The sequence below is a fragment of the Alternaria infectoria genome, assembly GCF_024043175.1.
Source record: "Alternaria infectoria strain BMP 0036 chromosome Unknown scaffold_1, whole genome shotgun sequence".
Taxonomy (NCBI): Eukaryota; Fungi; Ascomycota; class Dothideomycetes; order Pleosporales; family Pleosporaceae; genus Alternaria; species Alternaria infectoria.
This window is the reverse complement of record NW_026250690.1, coordinates 1,348,955-1,372,195: the sequence shown is the minus strand read 5'-3', so window position 1 is coordinate 1,372,195 and position 23,241 is coordinate 1,348,955. Positions and strand designations below refer to the sequence as shown.

The window sequence follows — 23,241 nt, the reverse complement described above, 5'->3', positions numbered from 1 at the left end:
AGGTTTCATGGCTCCAGAAACCATCGGAGAACCTTTTGGGGGTAACCCGAAAGATGCAGACGCCTTACGTGCGGATATGTGGAGCTTAGGAGCAACAATATCAAGTGCTTTGACAGGATGCAGTGTGTTTTTTGACAACATGCAGCTCCTACAGTACCAGAAAGGCGACATAGACTTCCCTGATAGCACGCTAAAGGATTCCCATGTCAGCGGTTGTGCCATAGACTTTATACGCTCACTGATGCGGATCGAACCTTCGCAGAGACTGACCGCCAAGAAAGCCCTCGATCACTCTTGGTTTGCAGTCAGCAATGTCTCGCAGACGCACACACACATCGCTTCTACCATCAGAATGACAGATGAATTCATGCCGGCGACTTCACTGCACCAGATCCAAGCTCCTACGATACACGACGTCAATGATGAGGCTGTCGTCTCAGAGAAGCGGGAGTTCCCAACATCCACTCAGACTACAGAAGCTTCTGCGAAATGGACTGAGACAATCCCTATACGTTCAGAAGATAATCAAGCTTCCGGGATGTGGACTGAGACTGTCGCAGATCCAGCGGCGCGAAAAGGGCACTCAGCTCTTCATCATCGTCTAAGCGTCCTACAACGCACCCCAGAAACCGTAATTGCGAAGAGAAAAGAAACTTCTGATGACTCCCGAGTTCCAGGTACGATTCTTCCATGGTATCCCAACAAATATCTGGGCCAGGACCCTGATGTCGAGAGAGGAGCTGAGCAGCGCGAAACCGCCGATAGGAAACGCCATCTCAAGGAAACTGCCAGGATGCTCCAAGCCGCAGATCTCAGCAACCGGGCGAGGGCATTCAGGCGCGAGAACAAATCTCCAGACCTGGACGACCTCAAGAAGTTCAGTCAGAATTTCAAACTGTCTACCCCTGTCCCAAGTAGCCTCCTGCCCAGGGGATCTAACGATGAAAAGAGACCGCTCCTGGACGAAGCTTATCCTAAGCGGTACACACCGGTGCACAAGTCAAACGTTGAAGAAGACTACGAGAGCACCCAAAGGGCCAATCTTGTCAAAGCAGAAATGCAGCGGCAACCATACAGTAATGCCCCACCATCATCATCCTTGCACTCTAGTCTGCTTCCGCCACCAGCAGGACTGCGGCCTCGTTCATTGTCTGCGAGTAAATCTACGCAATCCAAAAGCCGACCGCAATCTCAAACACTTCCATATACCGTTTCGCAAACACATGTACCGGAAGGGAAAGCACCTATGCCGAACCAATGGGAAGAAGCGCCGCGCATACAAGAAGACATTGCTCAGTCTACCCTCCAGAAGCCAGAGGCTGATTCAAAGCCTCGAGTACTACTGAAGGGCCAATGCTGCAAGCTTTGCGTAAGATAAAAAGAGGCAGAAGAAGAGGAACGACGGAGGGTAGATAAGCTAGCAAAGCGTGAAGGATGTGCTATGGACGCGTTATTAGAGTATGTACACAGACCTATGCGTATACAACAGTGTCGACTCGAGGGTGCAAACACATCGCTGCACGCGGACGACAATATCTTGCTGAAACATCACCCACATTAGAACGAACCAAGAGCAGACTTACTCGGCATTGTTCGGTCTACCTTCAGTGATCAGAATCTCGACCGTAGCAATGAGTACGCACCACGTGCCTCCTTCAATAGATCATCATCGAGCAGTGATATCTTCATCCCTGGCTTCACCGTTCATCTCATTTCCAGTACTGACTACGTGTACTTTATGTCACGAGTTCATCGACGTGTATCTCATCTCCTACCCCGACACGTGTTCATCAATTTACCATACATGCATTCACTCGCCCAGCACAAGTGAGGCAAGCGAGGCGGACAGGCCAGCCACGCCGGAAACACTCGGCAACCAGGCCCACACCAACGCCAATGGGTACAGTACCGGCACTTTCCATTTTCCTTACCGTACCGAGGCCACGGTCTGGAATCTTGGGAAAAAGGAACGGTGGGTAGCGTCATGCCCGCAGTTGTAGTGTGGGGGTGAAACCACTAGGTGCTGTAGCCCGAATCAGGATGTCGCCCTATGCAGTCAGACAAAAGCACATACGCGGGCTCAGGTCAGTGTTGGCGTTCTGCATCACATTTGCGGTGAACCAGTACAGGGTAACGGTGAGGAGGGTAGAAGAGATGTGATTGTGATCATATCCTACACGATACCAGCAGGCTAGCTGCAGTATCCGATCTGAATAAATCCCATCGGGCCATCCATCCATCCCAACTCAGCTATGTAGATAAGAAAAAGAGAGAGAAAGATCCATCGCTGCGTAGTTCATGATCCATACGTCCATCATCATAAGCGTCGTAGCCGTTGCCAACACATCGACTTCTTGCTTACTTTTTTTGCGAAATAGCGGAACGAAAAAAAGGAAACCCCACCAAACATTTCTGCCACGTACATGATCCAGCCATAACAAGTAGAAAAGGAGATAAGGGTATTACATCCGCCAAAATCGAGAAAAAAGTGCCGAAAAGCCTCCGCGAGGAGCAGGTATAGTGCAGGGTAAAGAAGAAGTAAGAAGAAGGGGGGGAATAATGTGGGGAACGCTCAAAAAAGGGCGCGACGAAAGGCAGGAAGAAGATAACCGTACAATCTGATCGGTCCAAGCAAGCAGTTCAATGGCGGTGACCGCCCTTACGCACTGGGTGTTGGTGTGCGTGAGCGTCCCAGTCTAGCAAACCATAACAATGTGACCTGCATTGTCGCAGGGAACGCAGCAAGCATACAAACATGAAATGCGAGTGGGCAATAGTGCCAAAATCGAACTTGCGATGAATAAACCGATCCGAACTTTTTTGTTGAGCAGGTCTGCCAAAGAGGCATGTCCGCGCTCGTAGAAAGCTTTTGATATGGAAATCATCCACCCAAGAAAAAAGGAAGATACAAAGAGATCTGCCGCGCAGGGCGGAGGATGGGAAGTTACGTGTGGCCAGCAGGCAAGAGAGTCAAAGTCGAGCTACGCATCTTCCTTTCGCGCGCGAGTGTCTGAGGTTCGGAGATCCTTAGTTGTAATAATGCGAACTGGTGTTGGCGCGGCGACGCAAAGGTCGTGGCACCTCAACAATCCGATCATCGTAAGAATCCCGTACTGTTCGGCTTTCGCGCCTTCTACGGTCGCTGCGCATGCTTGCTTTGGTCATCTCCTCCAGCTGGCTCCGCGTTACAAGTGCCTGTCCGTCACCTGCGTTGCTGCCTCTTTCACTGCTGTGATAGTTGCTCTCATTATCACGACTTCCACTGATGACAAGTTCTGCCATGCCGTCCTCGGTCGGGATGAGTTGCATGGTGCGACCCTCCATGTCGCCGTTGAACTGCAGGCTGAGTGGGGCGTTCGCATCAACTCGGAGGCGGATCTCATTATTGCCGTTGCTCGTAAGAGCGGTGCGATTAGACTGGCTTTGCCTATCGCTTCCAGAGGAGCCGGAATGAGAGGGCATTGAAGGTACCCTCGAAGCCCTCTTTGCAGCACGATGGATGTGATCGTTCAACGGAACATCCGTGCCACGTTGGTTGTTGATGTAGTCTATCGCCTGAACTTCTTTGGCTTTGCGGCCGCCCGCATCAGTAGGACGGCGCCGGCGGGGAGGAGCTGGCGCTTCGGGAACGAAGGGAGCGACGGGTTCATCGGAGTGATACTCCTCCTCGCTGTCATCGAACAACGCTGCAGGAGTCTGGTAGTAAACCTTCGAGTTGCGCTTCTCGCGTTTGCGCTCTTGCTCGGCCTTTGCAGCCTGTTCAGCCTGGAAGCGATCCTCGAGAAGCTTTTCAGCTTTCCTTTGACGTCTGGCGGCTTTTTCTTCTTGCCTGGCTTGCTCTTCGGCTGCGAGGCGCGTCTCCTGCTGCCTCACAAGAGCGTACTCCGCATATGCTTTTTCTTGGGCAGAGTGTCCGTAGTGAGCGGATCGACGCCGTTCAGCCTTGGTGCTTTCGCCCACATAAACCGAACCACGTCGTGCGGGGTATTCGGTTTGTGTTTCGCGCGGTGGGGGTGGAGGTCGGCTGACGGACTGTCGGCGAGACGCCTCGTTGGTGCTTTTGGTAGGTCGATGACGGCTGGAGCGGTCGTCGACGCCAACAGGAGGAGTCGACAGCGAATGGCGGTGGCTGCGAACTTGCTCTACGGTTGTGGTAGTGTGAGCATGAGACAAGATAGGCCGTTCCGCCTTCCTGGTCTTGGGCTTAGTCGTTGACTTGGACTTGGTTCGCGAAAGCTTCTGAGGGGGCGGGGGCATGAGCGCACGGCGGACACGTGGGTCCTCGGGATCGATCTCAGGCTCCCGCTCATAGTCGCCTTCTCCATCAGACGATCCCGTCTCGGATTCACTATCGCTCGTATAGGCTTCATCCTGGATCTGGAGTTGATTAGGGTATGTACCTTGAGGTTGATTGCGCCTCGTTGAGTATTGCTGCTGCTCGCGAGGAGCTTGGATGACAGCGGGTTGAGGTGCTGTGCGCGCGGTGTTGAATGATTGCCGTGGTACCATTCCCGGCCTCTGCATTGGGTCGTAGGATTGAGGCATCTGCTGCAAGTAATGAGGGGGGTAGCCAGACGTCCCATAGGGCATGGATGGATGACCCATTTGGGGATAAGGTTGCCGGAATTGAGCAGATTGAGAAAGAGGCGGACCATGCTCGTGGTGTGGAGGGGGGTATCCAGGCGCACCATGGGCCCAGTGGTGGTACTGGGCCCCAGGCTCACCGCTGTAGCTCATGGGTCGAGTAGCGGCCGATGGGCGACGAGGACGTGTCGTGGCTGGCTGTATGACGGCGGCACCTCCGTGGTAGGACTGGCGATAGTGCGTAGGGGAGGGCGGAGCTTGCTGGTAGGAAGCGGGATCAGAATGCATTGAGCGTGTGTCTTGTGGAATGGGACGCACGTCGCGAGCGGATTGAGATGGCAGTATGTCAGGGCGACGACGGACAGCTGAGGCAGGGGCGTTGGGGTCGTACTTGGTGCGTCTAGGCTCGGCACCATCCGGTTCAACTCTGCTATCACGACGATCTCTGCGCTCCGGGCGGGACTCCTGGGTAACGGTCGGCCTGCGTTTACGTTCCGGTGGCTGATGTTGGACAACAGCAGGAGGCTTGGAGGCAGACGAAGCGGTGCGAGAGGGCTTGGGTCGCGAAGAGGACGACTTGGAAGTCTTCTCGGTCGTGTCCGTCGTCGGGCGTCGTCGGGCCTTTGAAGCCTCAGGCTGGGGAGGCGCTGGGGCAGCGGCGGCAGGCACCTGGGGCGGGCTGCGCTGGAGAGGAGCACTTTGAGCGGAATTAGTGCTGCTGACGGTGGCGGTGGTGTAGCTGCTGTACCCTGAGTCGGAGCGAAGGTCGATGTTGGTCGGCGCCCTCTCCTGCGCGGGCGGCATTTGTTTATCCAAGTCGGAAGGGTGCGAGCGCTTGGTGGAGACGTTAGCGGCATTGGGCGACCGGCGGCCCTGGAAGGGGATAGAGCCGCCTTCGCTGTCATCCGAGTAGCAGTCCTCGACAGTAGGCTGCAGTTCCGCCATGTTGGCAGCGCAGTAGCAGTAGCAGTAGCAGCGTTTGTTTTGGGGGAGAGAAGACAGGAGTCGGCAAAATGTCTAGCGGCTCCAGCAGCGCGCTCTATCGATAATAAAGCGTCGCGGGGCGATCCTGGACAAGCAATCAATCAGGCGAGACGGCGAAAGCGCATTATTCGCACGGGCATAGGGCTGGCTGCTACCGTCTCATCAAGGCGGCGGGGGCGTGGTGTGGGTGAAGGGGAAAGAAGATCAGAGCGGAGGGACGAGGAAGGCAGAGGGATGAGGGATATGCGAGGCGCTGCAGAGTATGACGGGCGACTTGGTGTGCAGCAGACAGGCATGCAGGCGTTGTTCGGGCTTCGACACACGAAAGTTTTCCCCCGCCCGTAAAATTCAAAACGGCGTGGTACTATAAACTGCCTTATAGCGGGCTAGCTCTTTCATGCAATGCGTCTAATCGTTGGGCGCGCACCGCATCCGTCGCTGCCCAGTCAACCTCCAACACCTAGTGGTTGGCCGAGGGGCTGCTCTGCCGCCCTCAAGCTCCTGGCTGTCGTCAAGTGGTCGCTGTCGTGGTGACGCAGCCTCCACACCATACTTTGGGTGGCTGCATGCAGACGCCCTCGTTGCCAGCCGCAACACTGCCATTGCCATGCTGCTGTCTGCACCGCGACCGCGGCCACGTCCAAGTAGTCTGCTGGGAAGGCCTGCTCTCCGAGGCCGAGTCTGCGACAGTTTCGCCATGCGTCCACACTGCTTCACCCTGCCGCCATGCCACCCTGATGCTGATCACGTCGTCCGGGTCGTAATAATAGCCAGTCGCCTGGCCATTGGCTGCCTCAGATGCGCAACATCCATCGGTTTGAGTGGTCGTGGATCGTCTCCGTTCGAACGACATGAAACCGGGATTGCCCGGCCCTCGTAGCTGCGAGCCGTTCGCCTGAGAGGGCTGAATGGGCGAATCCACCTCAACGCACCACCTCACCGCCCTCTCGCGCGTCACGACATTTCGTCAAAACCACATCTCAACGCGCTCCACGCTCGATCCAGCCCTCACGAAAGCTGGTCGCCCGCCTGCTAGACGGAATTGGCGGCCGCTGCTGCTGATCACACCCCGCCTTGGCAGTATCTATCGTGTATTACCACGGCGCCCGCGATGCTCTGCAGCATCACACGGTGAACGGTTGCAGGGCAGAATTTCCTAGCTCCATCGAACTTTTTCCTTGCGCTTCCTCGCTTCCTCACGGTTCACGTCATGGAGCCTCAGCACTGCGTCGTTTATTACCAGCTAACTCGTTTGCTCCTGGCTCGGCCACGTCAATCACGCTTACCATGCAGGAACAACAGAGCACTCTCACCATCGTTACCTTCATTAATCTCCAGGACGCGACGCATAACATGTGTCCTTTCGCCACTGCGAGTCCTCATTGTCCGGTGTCAAGCATGGCTGGCGTTGCGTCCTCAGAACCACGCAAATCACAGCCTCCCAGCTCTTACCCTGCCCGGCACTAACGCACTTGCCAGCAAGACAGCGTATCGGTGTAACAACCCCATCGAATCGCCTCGGACGCAGCTCTCATCACGCGGCCCGTCAAGCGTTGCTTACTCGCCTAGTCATCGACACTACCCCACCAAAGCTTCCGGTGAACAGACGCACCGCATCGAGCAGCGCAATGCCCTCAACAATTCTGGCCAGAACCAGAACAAATGATGCGCTCTTGAATACGCCCAATCCGGCAACCTGCGGCTTCCACGGCACCGCGACTCCAAACGTCACACGCACGACGACCGTTATCGTATTCAGAGGTATTCGCCACGGCTCTCCTCCTCATGTCCTTCATGCTGTGTTCGACCAGCGTCATGGTACACAGTCTGCAGACAAAGTGCAGCGTCTTGACTTTTCGTCGTTGCTATATCAAGCTTCAGACATTCACCATAAACACCCCACCACCAGCTACCATGTGGTGCATCCTTGACAGCTTTGCCATTCGCTCGTCCCGGTCCTGTAAGACGAAATAGTGCAGTGGTCCGTAACGGAAGGGTGGCCGCTCATCCAATGCTCCTACACCACCAGGCATGACGTTGAGTTTCGTGTAACTGTGGCTACCCTTCATCCACGCCTGCGCCAGATATGTGCTGTGATGCTTGATAAATGCCACTCAGAACCATTCGCTTCGGCTCAGATGCAGCACTCTGCGCGACACCAATTCGTGCCGACCGCCAGGTCTTGCAAAGCGCTCGTTGCACACATTGAGTGATTAGCCAACCTTCTACGTGACCTCCAGCAAGTTCTGCAGCGGGGTAGCGGACAGATACGGCATGACAACACGCTCGAAAGGGTCTCCGCATACGATTGTCTTCCACTGACGTCCGTTTAGACTCTTGGTGTGACCGGCAGAGCATCGGGGCTGAATCATTTCGGCACATTGCACACGCCCTGCAGACATCAAGATCTTTGGCTTGAAGCCTGTGTCAGATTGATGCGATATCGGCAGCTCTTGTGCGACAGTGACACAGTCATGTGCATGGGAACTGTAAAACGCCATCATACTTCTCAAGAAAGGATGGTGCGAGTCGATGCTCGAGAATCTGCAATTGATCGTCGACGTAAAGAGGCGATGGGCGTTCGATGCCGCCATGCGCAGTGGACATGCGATGGATGTCAGTATCACTTGCCCTAAGCATCATGCAGGTAATGTACCCACAATCTCAAAATAATCTACGCCACGACCCATCTTACATGAACTCCTGCAAACACCTTATTTCTCATTGTCAGACATTCAAACTGCACTTTTTCGTTATGTCAAAATCGTGGTCGCGCCTTCCTAACCATTGTCGTCTCCGCCGTTTGGCTAGCGCTGGTTGGGTGGAGGAACGCGTGGGAACTCGCTAAGCTCAGCCCACTACAAATCCACCATCTCGTTGGAACCCGAGCGAAATTCGACAATGGCATTCCAAACGCTTTCATTTCACCGCGCTATCCAGCTTCAGTTCGTTCGCGCGAGCAATTCCTCTCTAGAGACTACGTTTCCATCAGGACGTGTGACTCACATGCGGCATGTCACTTCGTCTCAGCAATGAATCCTTCGCTGCCCAAAGTGTCTCCAATTGGGTCCCGAACACTTGGTCTTGCGGCTCTCGCTGCCCTACGGGCCCACTTCTGGCGCTGACGCCATGGACTTTTGGATCTAGGATGCCCAAAAGACCCACCCAGCGGCTATTGTGGGCGAAAATTCATACCCTCCGCTATCAACTACAGGTACCACGCGACGGGGGAGCGAAAAGCAATAGTAACAATCCCGAGCTTTACCATGAAGACCTACGAATGAGAACTTCGGATGAGGACGTCTCGTCGGAATATGTCTCAGCTCAACAGCATTTGGTCCAAATTTTGCTGTACACGTGGGGGATCACCTGTCTGGTCAGGCGTCAGTCCCGGTCTTGTCCAGCTGACGTCACTTGCTCCCCAGATACTCCAGGTGTTTAGTGTCCGTTGAGGCCTGAACGCAGACCCTCGTACAGATTTACGGGAGTAGGCCCAGTCATCCCGTGATGCGGGCAGCCTCAGCAGCCATCCATGGATGGGATCCCCACTGCTGATTACTGGTCTCATTAACTACCTCGTCCAACCCACGTCACCTATCGTGGCGTCTGAGAAGACACAACTTAGAGGTTTTGTTCAATGATAGGAATTGTGGCTTTACGCGGCGTTCAAAAGAACACCTCATGTATCTGACTCACACATTGTCTAAGGCCCATCAAACGTCGTGCAAAGGTTCAGACCTGTCTGAAATGGAAGACATGGCATCAAACAGACTCACAAAGAAGCTTTTCACATGCTTCTCAAGAGTGTCGTCACCTCAGCATAGACCAAGACGGGAAGCGGGGTGCTTGGTGTCGCGATTTCTGTCACCCAGTTGACTGACTCGGGCTGCCAAGTCACGTGAGCTCGAAACGACTCAGGTGCGGCTCGGCACGAACATGGTGATCACTGATCAGCGACGCCGGCAACCGCAACACACCCTCGGATCTGACCCCAGCTTTCGGTAAACTAACTACATAGACCTGCACAGACAACATCTTCTTTCTGCATTTCACTTTTCTCACCTGTTCATCCTGATGCCCATTTTCAGAAGCAAACTCGTCATGCCTCGGTACGGCTTCGGGCAGCACCCGGCCAGCTCAGCTAGAAAAAGCGCACTGGTTCGTCTTCCAGTAGCGACAGGCTAGAGCCATACGATGACCGCCACACCTTGGATGGGAAACATTTGCATCGGTGCCCTTTTCGGATTTCGACCCGCTGTGCAAGACGTAGTGTTCAACAAACAAAGATTCCATCACCAGACGACACTCCACGCCGGGATAACGACAGTAGATGCTGTTTACAAGACTCATGTCCATCAACACGAAAATTCAAACAACAATATGGCTGCTGCAACCCTTGGCGTTTGGGGATTCTAAGAGGCCATGCGAACGGGAAATCCCGTCAAATATTGTGCTAGTACAACAAACTTTGAAACCACATCCTACAATATCCGCCATTGGAAGTCTCAAATCGTGAGACAAGACAGCTACGAACCGGAAGAGGGACCGGTGAGACACATCATCAGATCACGACCATGAACAATTCCGCATCTTGCGCAAAACCCATATGAGTTCAGACGACGATAACACAATGGCAAAGCTGAAGGTCTACTGTTCCAGTTATACGAACGGTTGCATTAACGTGCTGCGACAGCGTATGTGTAGCTAGACGGAGTACAGTCTCACACACTTACTTTCGCTGCTCGACCAGAAGGTATCGTGTTCACATGTACCTAGGCATCGTGGAACGCTTCCGCTCGTAGTACATCAACACCTCGATAATCAGTAGATGAGCCAGCGGAAGATGCCCTGCCAATGTTGGATGGCAATGGCTGTCGGCAAGTTATCTAGCAAAAGGCCTCGGATTGAGAGTCTGGGCCCACGCCACGTGCTGGTAGCGCACAGCGGACACCCCGCTAAGTGCTTGCCCAGCCCCCAAACCACCAAAAACCTACCCCATTTATCGCAGCCACCTCCGGATTTCCATCATCACAATGGCTGTTCACGCGGGGTATAGGCTGGGCGTGACTGTCGGAAACGCCTTGACATGCGCCTGCGCGCTGTACCGGAGTCAAGACCGCCAGACTGCCGGGTCCAGGCAGCACTATCGCGGATGCTATGCTGCTTGGAGCTCCTTGGTATGAGTACTGCTAACCGCTGTGGTGAATCGTCTCCGGAGCTATGGGCTTGAGGCTCCGTACCAGTGTCAATTCGATAGGTTGTAGGCGAGATAGCTTAGAGAGCTTGTCAGTATCCAATGCAAATTGCTAAGTTTTGAAGAGTCTGGGGTACGGTGGAGCCGACGCCGCAGTGAATCTGGGGAAGGCGAGATCAGTAGTCTGGGGAAGCCAATGTGTATATGAGGTCGAGTATCCTGCAGTTGTGGGTTTGGATCTCTCTCATCCTTCTCCATCACAAGTCAGATCTCCTCTTCTCTTCTCCCTTACTCCTTGTTGATCTTCTCGTCGTTCATCAAGGTTTACATCTTACTCCCTTGACGGGCCTCAGAGGACTCCGAGAGTCTCCAACACCTATCATGGCATCCTACGCTGAAGAGAAGGGCAACGTCGCCACCCTAGAACGAATCGAGTCCGACACAACCGCCAGCAATGCCGCCATCAGTCGGTTCACACCCGAGCAGCAGAAGAAGATTGTCCGCAAAGTCGATCTTCGTCTCATCCCCACACTTGGCTGCATGTACTGCGTCTCTCTCATGGACAGAACCAACTTAGGTGTCGCCATGGTCGCCGGCATGGGTGTCGATCTCAAGCTCACTGGCGAGAGGTACAGCATCATCGTGCTGCTCTTCTTCATCACATACGTTGCACTCCAACCACCGGCTACCGTTGTGCTGAGGAAGCTTGGCCCAAGACTCTTCCTGCCATCTATCGTCATCATCTGGGGAGCAGTCATGATTGGCTTCGGTTTCGTCAAGGAATGGCACACACTCATCCCACTCCGTCTGCTCCTCGGTATCTTTGAGGCTGGTTTCTTCCCTGGCTCCGCATACCTCCTCTCATGCTGGTACAAGCGATTCGAGCTCCAGAAGCGCAACACAGTTTTCTTCCTCATCGGTATGCTGTCGTCTGCCTTCTCAGGTATCCTCGGCTACCTCTTCTCTCTTCTCAACGGCAAGGGCGTACAAGCGGCATACTGGCTTGGTCCCCACTACGGACCCACCAAGAAGGCGCCCACCACACCCGTCAGCTTCGGACCTGGTCTCTCAGGATGGTAAGTCCTAACTATACGAAGTGCATGTGAGACATATACTGACTTCGTACTTTCAGGAGGTGGATTTTCATCATGCAAGGAGTCATCACCGTCTTGATCGGCATTGTAGGATGGTACTTCATCGTCGACTTCCCCGAGCTAGCAGCCAAGCCCAGCGCGACCCAAAAGAAGTTCCTCGAGCAAGACGAAGTCGACTTCATCGTCGCCCGCATTGAAGAAGATCGCCACGACGTCATCGCTGAGGAGTTCAACCTCAAGAGCTACCTCGCCGGCGCCATGGACCTCAAAGTTTGGGGCTTCGCTCTCATCTTCATGTTCACAACCACCATCACCTACGCCATCGCCTACTTCCTGCCCATCATCCTAAAGGACGGTATGGGCTTCAGCCCCGCCGCAGCAAACTGCCTCATCGCACCTCCTTACGTCTTCGCCGCTTTCGTCATGGTTGGATTCGCCTGGGCAGGAGACAAGTACCACATTCGCAGCCCATGGGTCATTGCCAACGGTGTCCTCGCTCTCATCGGTCTGCCCATGATCGGCTTCAGCACCAACGTTGGTGTCCGATACTTTGGTAAGTCATTCATCCCTATGATACTCTCTGTGCATACACTAACAATCCCTCTCAGGCGTCTTCCTCGCTACCGCCGCTGCAAACGCAAACGTCCCCTGCATCCTCACATGGCAAGCCAACAACATCCGCGGTCAATGGAAGCGCGCTCTCTGCAGCGCTACACTCGTCGGCGCCGGCGGTATCGGTGGTATCATCGGTGGAACTGTCTTCCGTACCCAGGACGCACCTTCCTACGTCCCTGGTATCGTTGCTTGCATGATTGCGTCGGGTATGATCATTATCATCTCGCTGTTGCTCAACTTGAAGTTCTGGATGGCGAACAAGCGTGCCAACAACGGAGGCAAGATCATTGAGGGCCTTGAGGGCTTCAGGTACACTCTGTAGATACCCATGGTGTTTATGTGGGAGGGGATGATGATATGAGTAATGAATTATTATGTGTTCAAACGATGTTTCGAACTATCTTGCAAATCGTGACATCCGCAAACCTCAAACAGCCTCCCTTCCTTTCGCAGAATCCTAAGGCAGCCTCGACGTCATTCCTTAGGCACGGCGACGCCAAAGCGGGATCAACCATCCATGCCGCTCGCCCGTCTTGGCCCTCCTTCCTCCCTACCTGTCTCGTGACGAGCTGCATGGCTTGGAAACATACCTAGATGTTCCTTCTCGGAAGACGGAACACGTCCTCTTGGTATACTATACGTTATGAGCCGGGGTGAGGTAGGGGAGTGATAAACGAGGCGGCGCGGGGATGACGCAGGTGCACAGTCAGACCGTGAGTGAAAAATGATGTGTGAGCGCTCTGTGGTCATAGATGACATAAAAGACCGACCTTCCCTCTACATCAAGCACAAGATCACATCGCCCGAACATCTACCACCTCTTCAGTAGCAACTGCGACCAAGATGCACATCACCATCGCCGCCAGCCTCTTTACCCTCATTGTGCCTTCTCTAGGCCACGACGTCCAATTCTATACCGGCATCCAATGCCGAGGCGAACGTCTTGGTGGAGTAGTCGGCTTAACGCCAGAGGATGGTTGTAAGGACGGCAGCTTATACAGCACCAACGCTCAATCAGTCTACATCGCCCAAGGAGATACCGATGAAGACCTTATAATCGCCTTCTATAAGGGTGACAACTGCCCTCTCGAGAACGCTGTCGCGAAAGGAAACGACGGTGCGTGCCTGAGCGTCGGCGGGGCCTACCAGCAGTTCGGTTCCTACAACGCTATTCCCATCATCCCGGCTCAGTCCCAAGTGAATGATAATCCTTCCAAGCTCCAGCATGGGGCTTTCTTTGAAGATGATGATGGTGTAAGTGGCAAGATGAGAGCGATGATGCTGTTCTCTATTTCGGGATGCGATCGCTAATACTGTATGTGCAAAGGTCCAATGGCGCATGCAACAGATAGCAGAGAATGCGTTTAGAGGTGTACGTGCAGAGGAGTGGTCTTCCACCATGCGCACTGCCAACACGCAACCTCTGCCCGAGTTCGACGACATGCACACCGTCAGAGTCGCAGATGATCCCAATAAGAACTCTGCCGAGAAAGAATGAGCGCTGTCGCATCAAGCGAAGTTCGAATTCAGCGTACGAGGTCGAACTTGCGCTTATGCCGCTCGACAACCTTCACCTCGTCTGCACCGCCATCGCTTCATGCCTCATTGCTATCGGTGGCCTTCCTGCGCAATGCTGTCCTGGAACAACCCAACATGCGATCGCCCAGATCGAGCTTCGCTCATCAGCGGGAGTCATCAGCCGTGCCGAGCGGACTTTGCTGGGCAACGTGCCGGCTCCGCTCGCTTATTGAGATGCACGTGACTGCCCAGGTGGCCTGAGAGTATGCCTACCTAGGTAGGTAGCTTGTCTCCGGTGTAAGCTTGTAGTGCGAGGCAGACTATTCAATATGGTTCTGTTAATGGGATGAAGTAGTGGGTATACGGACAGGATGATTCAATACATATCTCTGGTTGGCAGGTCCATCTGCTATACTGCGCGCGTGTTTCAAATTGCCAAGAAGTCAGCCTTGTCCAGGGCTGTGTTCCTGCCTTGACGTAAGAACCAACGCCGATCATCCGGCTTTGCTCAGGTGGTTGATTAAAGGCACTGCCCTTATGTTCTCTTTCCTTGAAGTGAGTGAGTACTCATGTCCTCCTCTTACGAAAACATGTCGACGAATTCATTCGAAGACCACGGTGACCGCGAGGAAAAGGCACCCATCTACGCGCTTTCGCAGCCCATCATCCCAGAACCTGACGCTCTTCCGAACGATATTCGCGAGTTCTTGACCGAAATTCTGTCTGTCTCGCGCGGACTCTCTCGCGAACATGCAAGCACCATAGCGGACAAGTGGAGGCTTGGCACCGGACGCGAATTGCGCGATTACCCCCCGAAGATGTACCTCGAGATCTTCGGTCCAGAAGAGGGATGGTGTGTGTATAGAGAAGTCAAGAGCAGACTCCTGAGCATGAAAAACCAACGTGCATTACCTCGTGAAAGTCGCGCTCTCTCAAGTATGTCCCACACATGTCGGCATGACTACGACCATGCGCTGACCAATGTTTTAGTTGGCATAGGTGTTTTCTTCCTGGTAACAGCCTACTACCTGATTCCTGCATTCTGGTCGTCATCACGTGCGCTACCTCTGCGGGTGATGGCTTTTGTGGCATTCTCTTTATTTGGTGGTGGCGGCTTGATCTTGTGCATGGCGGCCGTGTCATCACCACCCACTGTTGATGAGCAGGTCGAGCAGGAGCTTATGAAGGCGTTCGTGGGAGAAAATACAACTTCCAAGAAGTAGCAGAGCTTGGAGTAGTTATGGGTTGATAGAGAAAGCAGCTCCGGGAATTGGACGAGCTCTGCATGGATGCGATCATAGGGGCGACCGGGCTGTTTCGGTTAATACGCGGCTTCCATTCCAACCTTCAACTTTCTTTTCCTCAGTGTGAGACAACACCATGTCTGACCCCGCGGAGCAATATATCTCGCATGACGCCCCTGGACTAACGGACCCTTAGAAAGTTTTCGTCGCAGCCTCGAGTTCTGGACAATGGACGGGTGAGCGGCGTGTTGCGTCGCGCGGAACCGTGCCTGCCGGCACTCGCAACGTCATGCTTACCAGCCCTATGAGCCAACAGAGGCCATCAGAACCCGCCCGAGCTCAACACCAGAAGGCGCCTGCACTTGTTCGTCCGTAAAGCGTATCCGAAGTCATTCGGGCCTTTATCCTCCATCTCAGCCGCAGCCTAGCAGGTGAGCGTTTGTGGATGTTATCGCGACAACAATCTATCCGTCGCAGCTTCCCGACAGTCCTCGCGCCGCGGAAACCACCAAAGTCATTGGAGGAACAACTCTCTTCTCTCGCCCGATGGACTACGAATAGCGAGCTGAATCACAACGCCTCCTAAACGCGTTATCGCAGCTACCGAGCGCCAGGAACTGAGTTACCAAGCTTTCCGGCGCGCCACTTTTGCCCGCTAGTCGTAGAGCTTGTCCCACCTGGTACCAGATCCGATGCCCAGAACACTGGATAGGCCTTCCAACCCCAAAATGTCGACTCTGGACGCTTATCTGGGAAACGCTGGGTTTTCGCGATGCCCTCGTGGTCTAACACAGGTGCATGGGTCCTTCTCCAGAAAGATTTTCATATCCACATCACCCTGGTCCTTAGAGCTCCAGACTGCCGATGCATGGGTGGATCGTATGTACAACACACCACTTAGTCGATCAACGCCGGGATGAGACCTGCCCTCTCAGTACCAACTCTGTTTACTCATGAGTACCGCCGCGGCTCGATGTTGAAGTCCCGCCTTCAAAATGTTCGGGTTAGGGGCTCTTTCGCGCGGTGAAATTGGCCGGACCGACACTGAACCCAAGCCACGTCGCGCTAACACGCGTGGAAATTCGTCAAGCAACGGGCGACGCTTCTAAGATTGTTCCTACCCAGACGAACGCCATGCAGGAACGCTCTTAGCTTCCCATAGTTCTTTGGGATCTTACTTTCGTTCCTGCATCCTACGCCCATTAGTAGGTACCGCTTGGCTCTAAAGCCGGCACCATCAATATTGATGGACAAGACTATCTTCCCAACAGCGGCATCTCATCAGCGATGGGGGTTCGATCAAAACGGATTGCCACGGTGAGGATCTCACACGGCAGCAGCTATCGATTGTGGCTTTTGTCCCCTGGCCTCTCTGAAGAGACCCACCGGCTATCTACCCTGTCAGATGTACCTACGAGTCGGGCGACAAGCGTGAAAGCGGATTTAACGAGATGTCAGATTGTAATCGGGATCCAGACCACGTTGTCGTAGTATACCCAATTCGGTGTCAGCCCCGTGAACCCTTGGTGAGGATCTTCGAGCTTAAGTACCATCTAATATCATGTACTTCCGATCTCCATCGCTCGCTTCTCATCCTCGTCGATTGATCGTCATTCGTTATGCGCTCGTTCGCTGTTGCCGCCCTGCTCGGGCTTGCGGCTGCTCAGAGTAGTGCCTCTAATGCCACTCTGAGTATTGCGAGTCGTTCTTCGACATCGTCGACGCCTCTCACAACTACTTCGGCTACCTTGACAGGCCCCAGATCGGTCATCACTGTCGCCACCGATGGATCTGGGGATTACACCGCCATCAATGTAGCCGTAAAGGCTGCACAAGATAGCGGTATCGCCACTGTCTCCGTTCTTCCTGGAACCTACTCCGAGGCTGTCACTGTCATCGGACAGGCTACTGTTACGATCGCCGGACCCTCTCCTACAGCTGCGGATGATTGGTCCGAGAACAAAGTTACAATCGCTGCTACTACTGTTCCATTCAGCATTGGTACGGACAAGATCAAGGGTGTGACCGTCCGCAACATCAACATCGTCAATTCAGCTGCCGTTGGCCCAGGAGCCAATGCGGCAACCATTTCGCTTAGAGGAAGCAATGTTGCTTTCTATGGGTGCTCCATCATCTCGCCTGGTGGCACTGTAGTCTCCGCTACCTACGGAACGGCCTTCTTCGCCAATTCGTACATCGAGGGCTCGAACTATCTCTTCTACAACTACCCGACTATCTATCTGTACAAGTCCACCATCGTTCCTCTCAGTTCGAGTGCTCTTATCGTGTACAGCAAGGGTGGAACCCCTAACGGAGGTACCTTTGCGAACTCCACGGTCGTATTCGATTCGAGCTCGATACAGCAGAAGACAGGATATACAAACAACAATGTATTCTTGGCGGCGCCAGCTGCCAACGGTTCAGTGGCAATCTACCGGAACACAGCAATGGGAAATTTGATTGCCCCAGCTGGATTTCACCCTTCGGCGGCTACCACTCCGTCTTTCTACGGCGAGTTCGCCACCACCGGTGCCGGTTCTTACAGCAAGAACGCCGCAGCTCGCCCTAGCTACGATGTCCTTCTCTCGGCCGATCAGGTGTCTCAATTCACCATCGACAAGGTCTTTGGAAATGCGTTCTACCCTTACGCTAGCTCTTCGCTTGCATGGGTTGATCAGAACGTTGTTGCGTCATTGAAAGCATCGAATGATGCTCAGATTGCTTCCGCTTCATCTGCTGCGTCGACTGTTTCTTCTACAGTGTCTTCATCAGCTTCATCGATGGCTTCGCTGGCCAGTACCGCCAGCTCCATCTCGAACGCTACTATTACTGCTTCCACAATGACCAGTGCTACCCCAGTAGCCTCTTGCACGATCGCAGCCGCAGCCCCGACTCTGATAGTCTCCAAGACACCCGGACCATGCGAGTTCTCGAACGTCACGTCAGCTATCAGCGCCCTCCCCAACGACGGCAACCCATATACGATCAAGATTGGTGCGGGTACATATGTTGAGCAGCTTTCCGTCACTCGCAAGGGGAAGGTCACCTTGAGGGGCTTCACCGACTTCACGAATGATTACACGCAGAACAAGGTCCGCCTTGAGTTCTCCAGGGGCGAGCTTACCAGTGCTGGCAAGAACGAGCAAACACCCGTCGTATACTCCAAGCCTAGCGGCGATTCGGGAATGGCTCTGTACAACATCGACTTTGTTAACACCTACCCTCAGACTTCCAACACCGCAGCACTGGCTGCTGACTTCTATGGAGCGAACATCGCTGCCTATGGTTGTTCCTTTGTTGGTTTCCAGGATACCCTGCTTGCTAATAAGGGTACGCAAGTATTCAGCAACTGCTATGTTGAGGGTAGTGTCGACTTCATTTGGGGGTTCTCCACCGCATACTTCCACCAGTGCATGATCGTTAGCAACACGCCTGGTGCTTTCATCTCGGCACAATACAGGGCCACTGCAGACGCCCCCGGTGGATATGTATTCGATTCTTCAGTCATCACATACAGTGCTACTTACGGCAACACCTTCGGTACGACCTACCTCGGCAGGCCTTACAGCCAATTCTCTATCGCTATCTACATGAACTCGTATATCGACAAGCATATCTCTAACGCTGGCTGGACCGTATGGCAGACGAACAACCCTCAGACATCAGGAGTCACATTCGGTGAATACAACAACATGGGCCCTGGCAGCTGGACGGACACAGCCAAGCGGGCGGACTTTGCCACAAAGTTGACAGCGTCTCAGGCTGAGAAGTACACGCTTGCTGCATGGATCGGCAGCACGGTATGGTTGGACATGGATGCGTACAATGCGATCCCTTCGTACAGCCTCACAGGCCCTACGACCACCTCGCCATCACCATCTCCATCCCCTTCAACCAACGGTACCGTGACTGGACCCACTACCACTGCAACTGTCAATGCCCATCCTGACAGCGGTACTGTGCCGCCCCTAGGCGCTGTAATCGTTTCCAAAGATGGCAGCAACGGTGCTGCGTACACCAACATCACTGCCGCACTCGCTTCGCTCCCGCAAGACAAGACCAACCAAACCATCTTCATCTACCCGGGTACCTACAACGAGCAAATCCCGTCAGTCAACCGTCCTGGTGCCGTAAGGATCATCGGGTATACCACCGGCAATCCAGGTCAAGCGTACAAGGATAACCAAGTCACTGTCTCCTTCGCTCGTGGTCTATCGGTCTCCCCATTACCCGTAGGACACTCGAACGCGGAAACTTCCGTCTTTTCTACCGCATCAAGCAGGATTAGCATGTACAACGTCAACATGATCAACACTGACAACCTCGACGGTGCCGAGCCTAACTACGTGACGCTCGCGGGCTCAATATACGGCAATGACATCGCCTTCTACGCTTGTTCGTTTGATGGTTGGCAAGATACCCTTCTGAACGGGGCTACCGCTGGTTACCAATACTATGAGTCGTGCTACATTGGAGGTGCCATCGACTTCATTTGGGGCTACTCCAAAGCATACTTCAAGGGATGTACGATCGGTGCCAAGCGCAAGTCATCGGCCATCACGGCGCATAGCAGGAAGTCGAGCACCGAAATTGGTGGCTACATCTTCGATCAGTGCCTGTTCACTGCGGCTCCCAATGCAGTCGATGATCTTACCGGAAAAGTTTACCTCGGCCGGCCCTACTCCCAGTACGCGCTTGTTGTCGTGAAGCACTCGTATATCGACGCTACGATTATTCCTGCCGCATGGAAGATCTGGTCTGTGACGGACCCACGGACCGATCACATCACCTTCGCTGAGTTCAACAACTCGGGTCCTTCGAACTGGGAACAGAACGCTGCTGCCCGTCAGTCATTCGGGTATGCTACGCTACTCACTTCGGACACGTACTCTTTAGCTTCTGTCATGGACTCAACAGAGTGGATTGACATGACTTACTTCAACTCGATCGTCACTCCACTACCTTCCGCGCCCGTTGTCATTCCTCCTGGACCCATCGTTGTCGGCGGCAACTCGACTTTCAACGGCACGACCCCACCGACCGATGCTCTTATCGTCTCAAAGACACCGATTGCTGGCGTCGTGACGTACGATACTATTCAAGCGGCTCTCAACGCTGCGCCAACTACGAGCAAGACGAATGCCACAATCTTCATCTACCCTGGTACCTACGAGGAGCAGCTCATCATCGCCAAGTCCGGACACACCATCTTCCGTGGATACTCCGATTCAACCGAGGATTACTCCAAGAACCAAGTTACCATTCAATTCAGCCGCGGTGTGGATACTCAAGGTACCTCTGGTAGCAACACTGACGGAGCGACTGTCTACGCAAAGGGCAACTACTTCCATGGTTTCAACATCAACTTCCGAAACAACAACGGCACGCAGCAGAACATTGCTTCGCTCGGCTTCGCTGTCCAAAGTAGCAAGTTCGCAGCGTTGTACGGATGCCAGATCTATGGTAACCAGGATACTCTCAGTGTGTCTGGCAATCTATTCACCTTCAAGACCTATATTGAGGGTAATGTGGACTTTATATATGGTAGTGGATCTGCCTACTTCCTGGATTCGACGATCGCCTCCAACGAAGACGGCATCAGCATCACAGCTCACAAGCGTACGACCAACACAACTGCTGCGGGCTTCGTGTTCGATCAGTCAAGGATCGTGCCTGCACCCGGATCTGGGAAGTTTAGCAGCGTCAGCCTTGGTCGTCCATGGAATAGCTTCTCGCGTGTCGCTTATGTTAGCTGCTACCTCGATGCCATGATCAGCCCGGCTGGATGGTCGCAGTGGTCAAAGACCAACCCGCAAACTGATGGTGTCACATACGGAGAGTACCATAACACTGGCCCAGGTTCTGATATCTGCAAGCGCGCTGCGTTCTCCCAGCAGCTTTCGGACAACGATGTTGCTCAGTTCCAGCTTGCTTCTTTCTTCGCCACGACTGCGTTCATTGATTTCCGATTCGTCGATACCCAGCCTTTCGCGATTGGAATGGGCTCGCCCCAGGTTTGCAGCACTGCATCCTCGTCCCTCATATCATCGTCAACAATGTCTGCCAGTGTTTCGATGTCTACTATGAGTCTCACCTCTTCGAGTAGTCTACCGTTGGTCACAGCATACACCACAACTACCGTGATCGCCCCACTTACTGCGAGCACCTTTGTCACCGCCCCTGAAGTCACTTCGACTACTGTGGTGAAAAGCACAGAGACGCTCTCGATCAGTGCCATCGACGTCATCAAGACCAGCACATTAAAGGTCACTGCCACCACCTCGATCGTTTCTCCTGACGTAACCTCCACTGCCACTTCGGTAGTAACTGAGGATGTTGGCCTTACTGTTACCCCGGAACCTGTTACCAAGACCAGCGTCGTCAAGGGTACCGTGACCGAAGCTGGAGTGACAACCAAGGGCGCTACGACTTCGACGGTCAAGGGCACCACGACTGTTACCGTTCTGTCCACCTCTTCGCCCAAGCCAACATCAATCACCGTCAGCGAGGGATCCACAGTCTTCATCACGAGCTCGAAGACTCAGAAGGCAGCTTCCACAATAGTCAAGACTACCATCTCGATCGAGCCGACCACCACCAAGACGACTACCGTGCAACCCAAAGACTCAGTCACGATCAGTAGCACGTCCATCAAGACAACTACCAAGAAGTCCACTACCACGCTCTCTTGCATTCCCACTCGCAGCGCGGAGAAGCTGGTCCGCCGAGGTGCCGTCCTTCCTCGCGCTGTGGCTAGCACTACCACGGTCACCGTCAGCACTACCGTGAGCAGCTACGTAGCCACAGCTACCGCAACTCAAGCTGGCTCGACCGCCTTTGTCACAGAGTTGTCCATCGCTACCAAGACTACTTCCCTGAAGGCCAGCACCAGCACAGTAACAGTCACATCCGTGGTGAAGACATCGACGATGGCTCAGGCAGGCTCTACCTACTACACGACAATCGTTTCAACGGAGAAGATTGGCAAGACCACCACGCTGAAGGCCTCCACCAACACAGTCTATTCCACCGACCTCGTCACCAAGACTGTCCTTTCAACAGTCACTGAGCCAGCGGTCACAGTCAGCTCTCTCAAGACCGCTTCAAAGACTTCGACTATCCTCGCAGCACAGGAAACCATCGTCGTAACCCAGTCGAGCGACGTGACTTCCAAGACAACGATTACGCTGCCTGTCTCTACGAGCACCAAGTTTGAGACGGTGACTCTAGGTGGCGGAGTAAAGACGGAGACGGTTACTGGGGCCCCCAAAACCAAGACGGTAGTTGCGAAGAGTACTGTGACGGTTGTCAGTCTGGTGACGAAGACGTCGAAGGGTGCGGCGGCTTGCACGGCATCGTAGATGATGTCAGAGACGTGCGTTTCAATTCTTGTACATATGTAGTGTGTAATGCCTAATGAAGAGACGCTTCAGTTTGAATGTGTTTCCATCTGAGATGTGTCGTGCTGAGTAATCGGAGCTGCGTGGGCAGTTCTTGTGTTGGAGACGAATGAGGCTAGCGCAAGCGAGGGGTCCCAGGAGCTTCAGCCCACCAAGCCTCGTGCAGCCCACGTTAGAGGCGCGTCATGGCACCAAAAGTCATCGGAGCCGTCTCCTGCTCCGGCGCGCGGGATGGCGGGGGGCAGCTCAACAGCTACCGATTTTACGCTCGTGCCCCCCGATTGCGCATCGTCTCCCCATATCATCCGACGCCTTTCCTGACGACTACACCGCTTACTGAACAAGCCCGCGAGCCATTGGCAGACTCAACAGCGGGGGTCCGTTACTACACTATCTTGGTAAGCCGCCGCACCCCCGACGTACGTCCAAAAGCAACCTGGGCGGGTGGAGAAGCAAATATCGTGTACAAAAGTGGGATTGGCCGCTGGGCATGGCCATTGAGCTGCTTTCTAGTGTTCTAGCCTCTTCGTCATACAGAGACTAACACCCTACGTCAAGGTCCCCACCTGTCGTCCTGAACCCTCGATTTCAGCGACACCACCGCCGCT

The 23,241-nt window shown here is 54.0% G+C and overlaps 5 protein-coding genes across 5 annotated transcripts; 4 read left to right on the top strand and 1 right to left on the bottom strand.

The window, feature by feature from the left end:
* Positions 1-139: 139 nt before the first annotated feature.
* Positions 140-1,378, top strand: J4E92_000493 (uncharacterized protein; the record flags this gene model as incomplete). The annotated part of the gene is made up of 1 exon (XM_051491909.1): positions 140-1,378. The coding sequence occupies one exon, from the start codon at positions 140-142 to the stop codon at positions 1,376-1,378; it is 1,239 nt and encodes a 412-aa protein (XP_051357421.1).
* A 1,649-nt stretch (positions 1,379-3,027) lies between these two features.
* Positions 3,028-5,529, bottom strand: J4E92_000492 (uncharacterized protein; the record flags this gene model as incomplete). The annotated part of the gene is made up of 1 exon (XM_051491908.1): positions 3,028-5,529. The coding sequence occupies one exon, from the start codon at positions 5,527-5,529 to the stop codon at positions 3,028-3,030; it is 2,502 nt and encodes an 833-aa protein (XP_051357420.1).
* Positions 5,530-11,143: 5,614 nt separating this feature from the next.
* J4E92_000491 (uncharacterized protein) lies at positions 11,144-12,793 on the top strand (the record flags this gene model as incomplete). Its single annotated transcript, XM_051491907.1, has 3 exons — positions 11,144-11,838; positions 11,895-12,409; positions 12,465-12,793. The coding sequence occupies 3 exons, from the start codon at positions 11,144-11,146 to the stop codon at positions 12,791-12,793; spliced, it is 1,539 nt and encodes a 512-aa protein (XP_051357419.1).
* Positions 12,794-13,314: 521 nt separating this feature from the next.
* On the top strand, positions 13,315-13,969 carry J4E92_000490 (uncharacterized protein; the record flags this gene model as incomplete). Its single annotated transcript, XM_051491906.1, has 2 exons — positions 13,315-13,725; positions 13,799-13,969. 2 exons carry the CDS (start codon positions 13,315-13,317, stop codon positions 13,967-13,969), a joined length of 582 nt encoding a protein of 193 aa, XP_051357418.1.
* Positions 13,970-16,852: 2,883 nt separating this feature from the next.
* J4E92_000489 (uncharacterized protein) lies at positions 16,853-22,594 on the top strand (the record flags this gene model as incomplete). The annotated part of the gene is made up of 1 exon (XM_051491905.1): positions 16,853-22,594. One exon carries the CDS (start codon positions 16,853-16,855, stop codon positions 22,592-22,594), a length of 5,742 nt encoding a protein of 1,913 aa, XP_051357417.1.
* Positions 22,595-23,241: the final 647 nt, after the last annotated feature.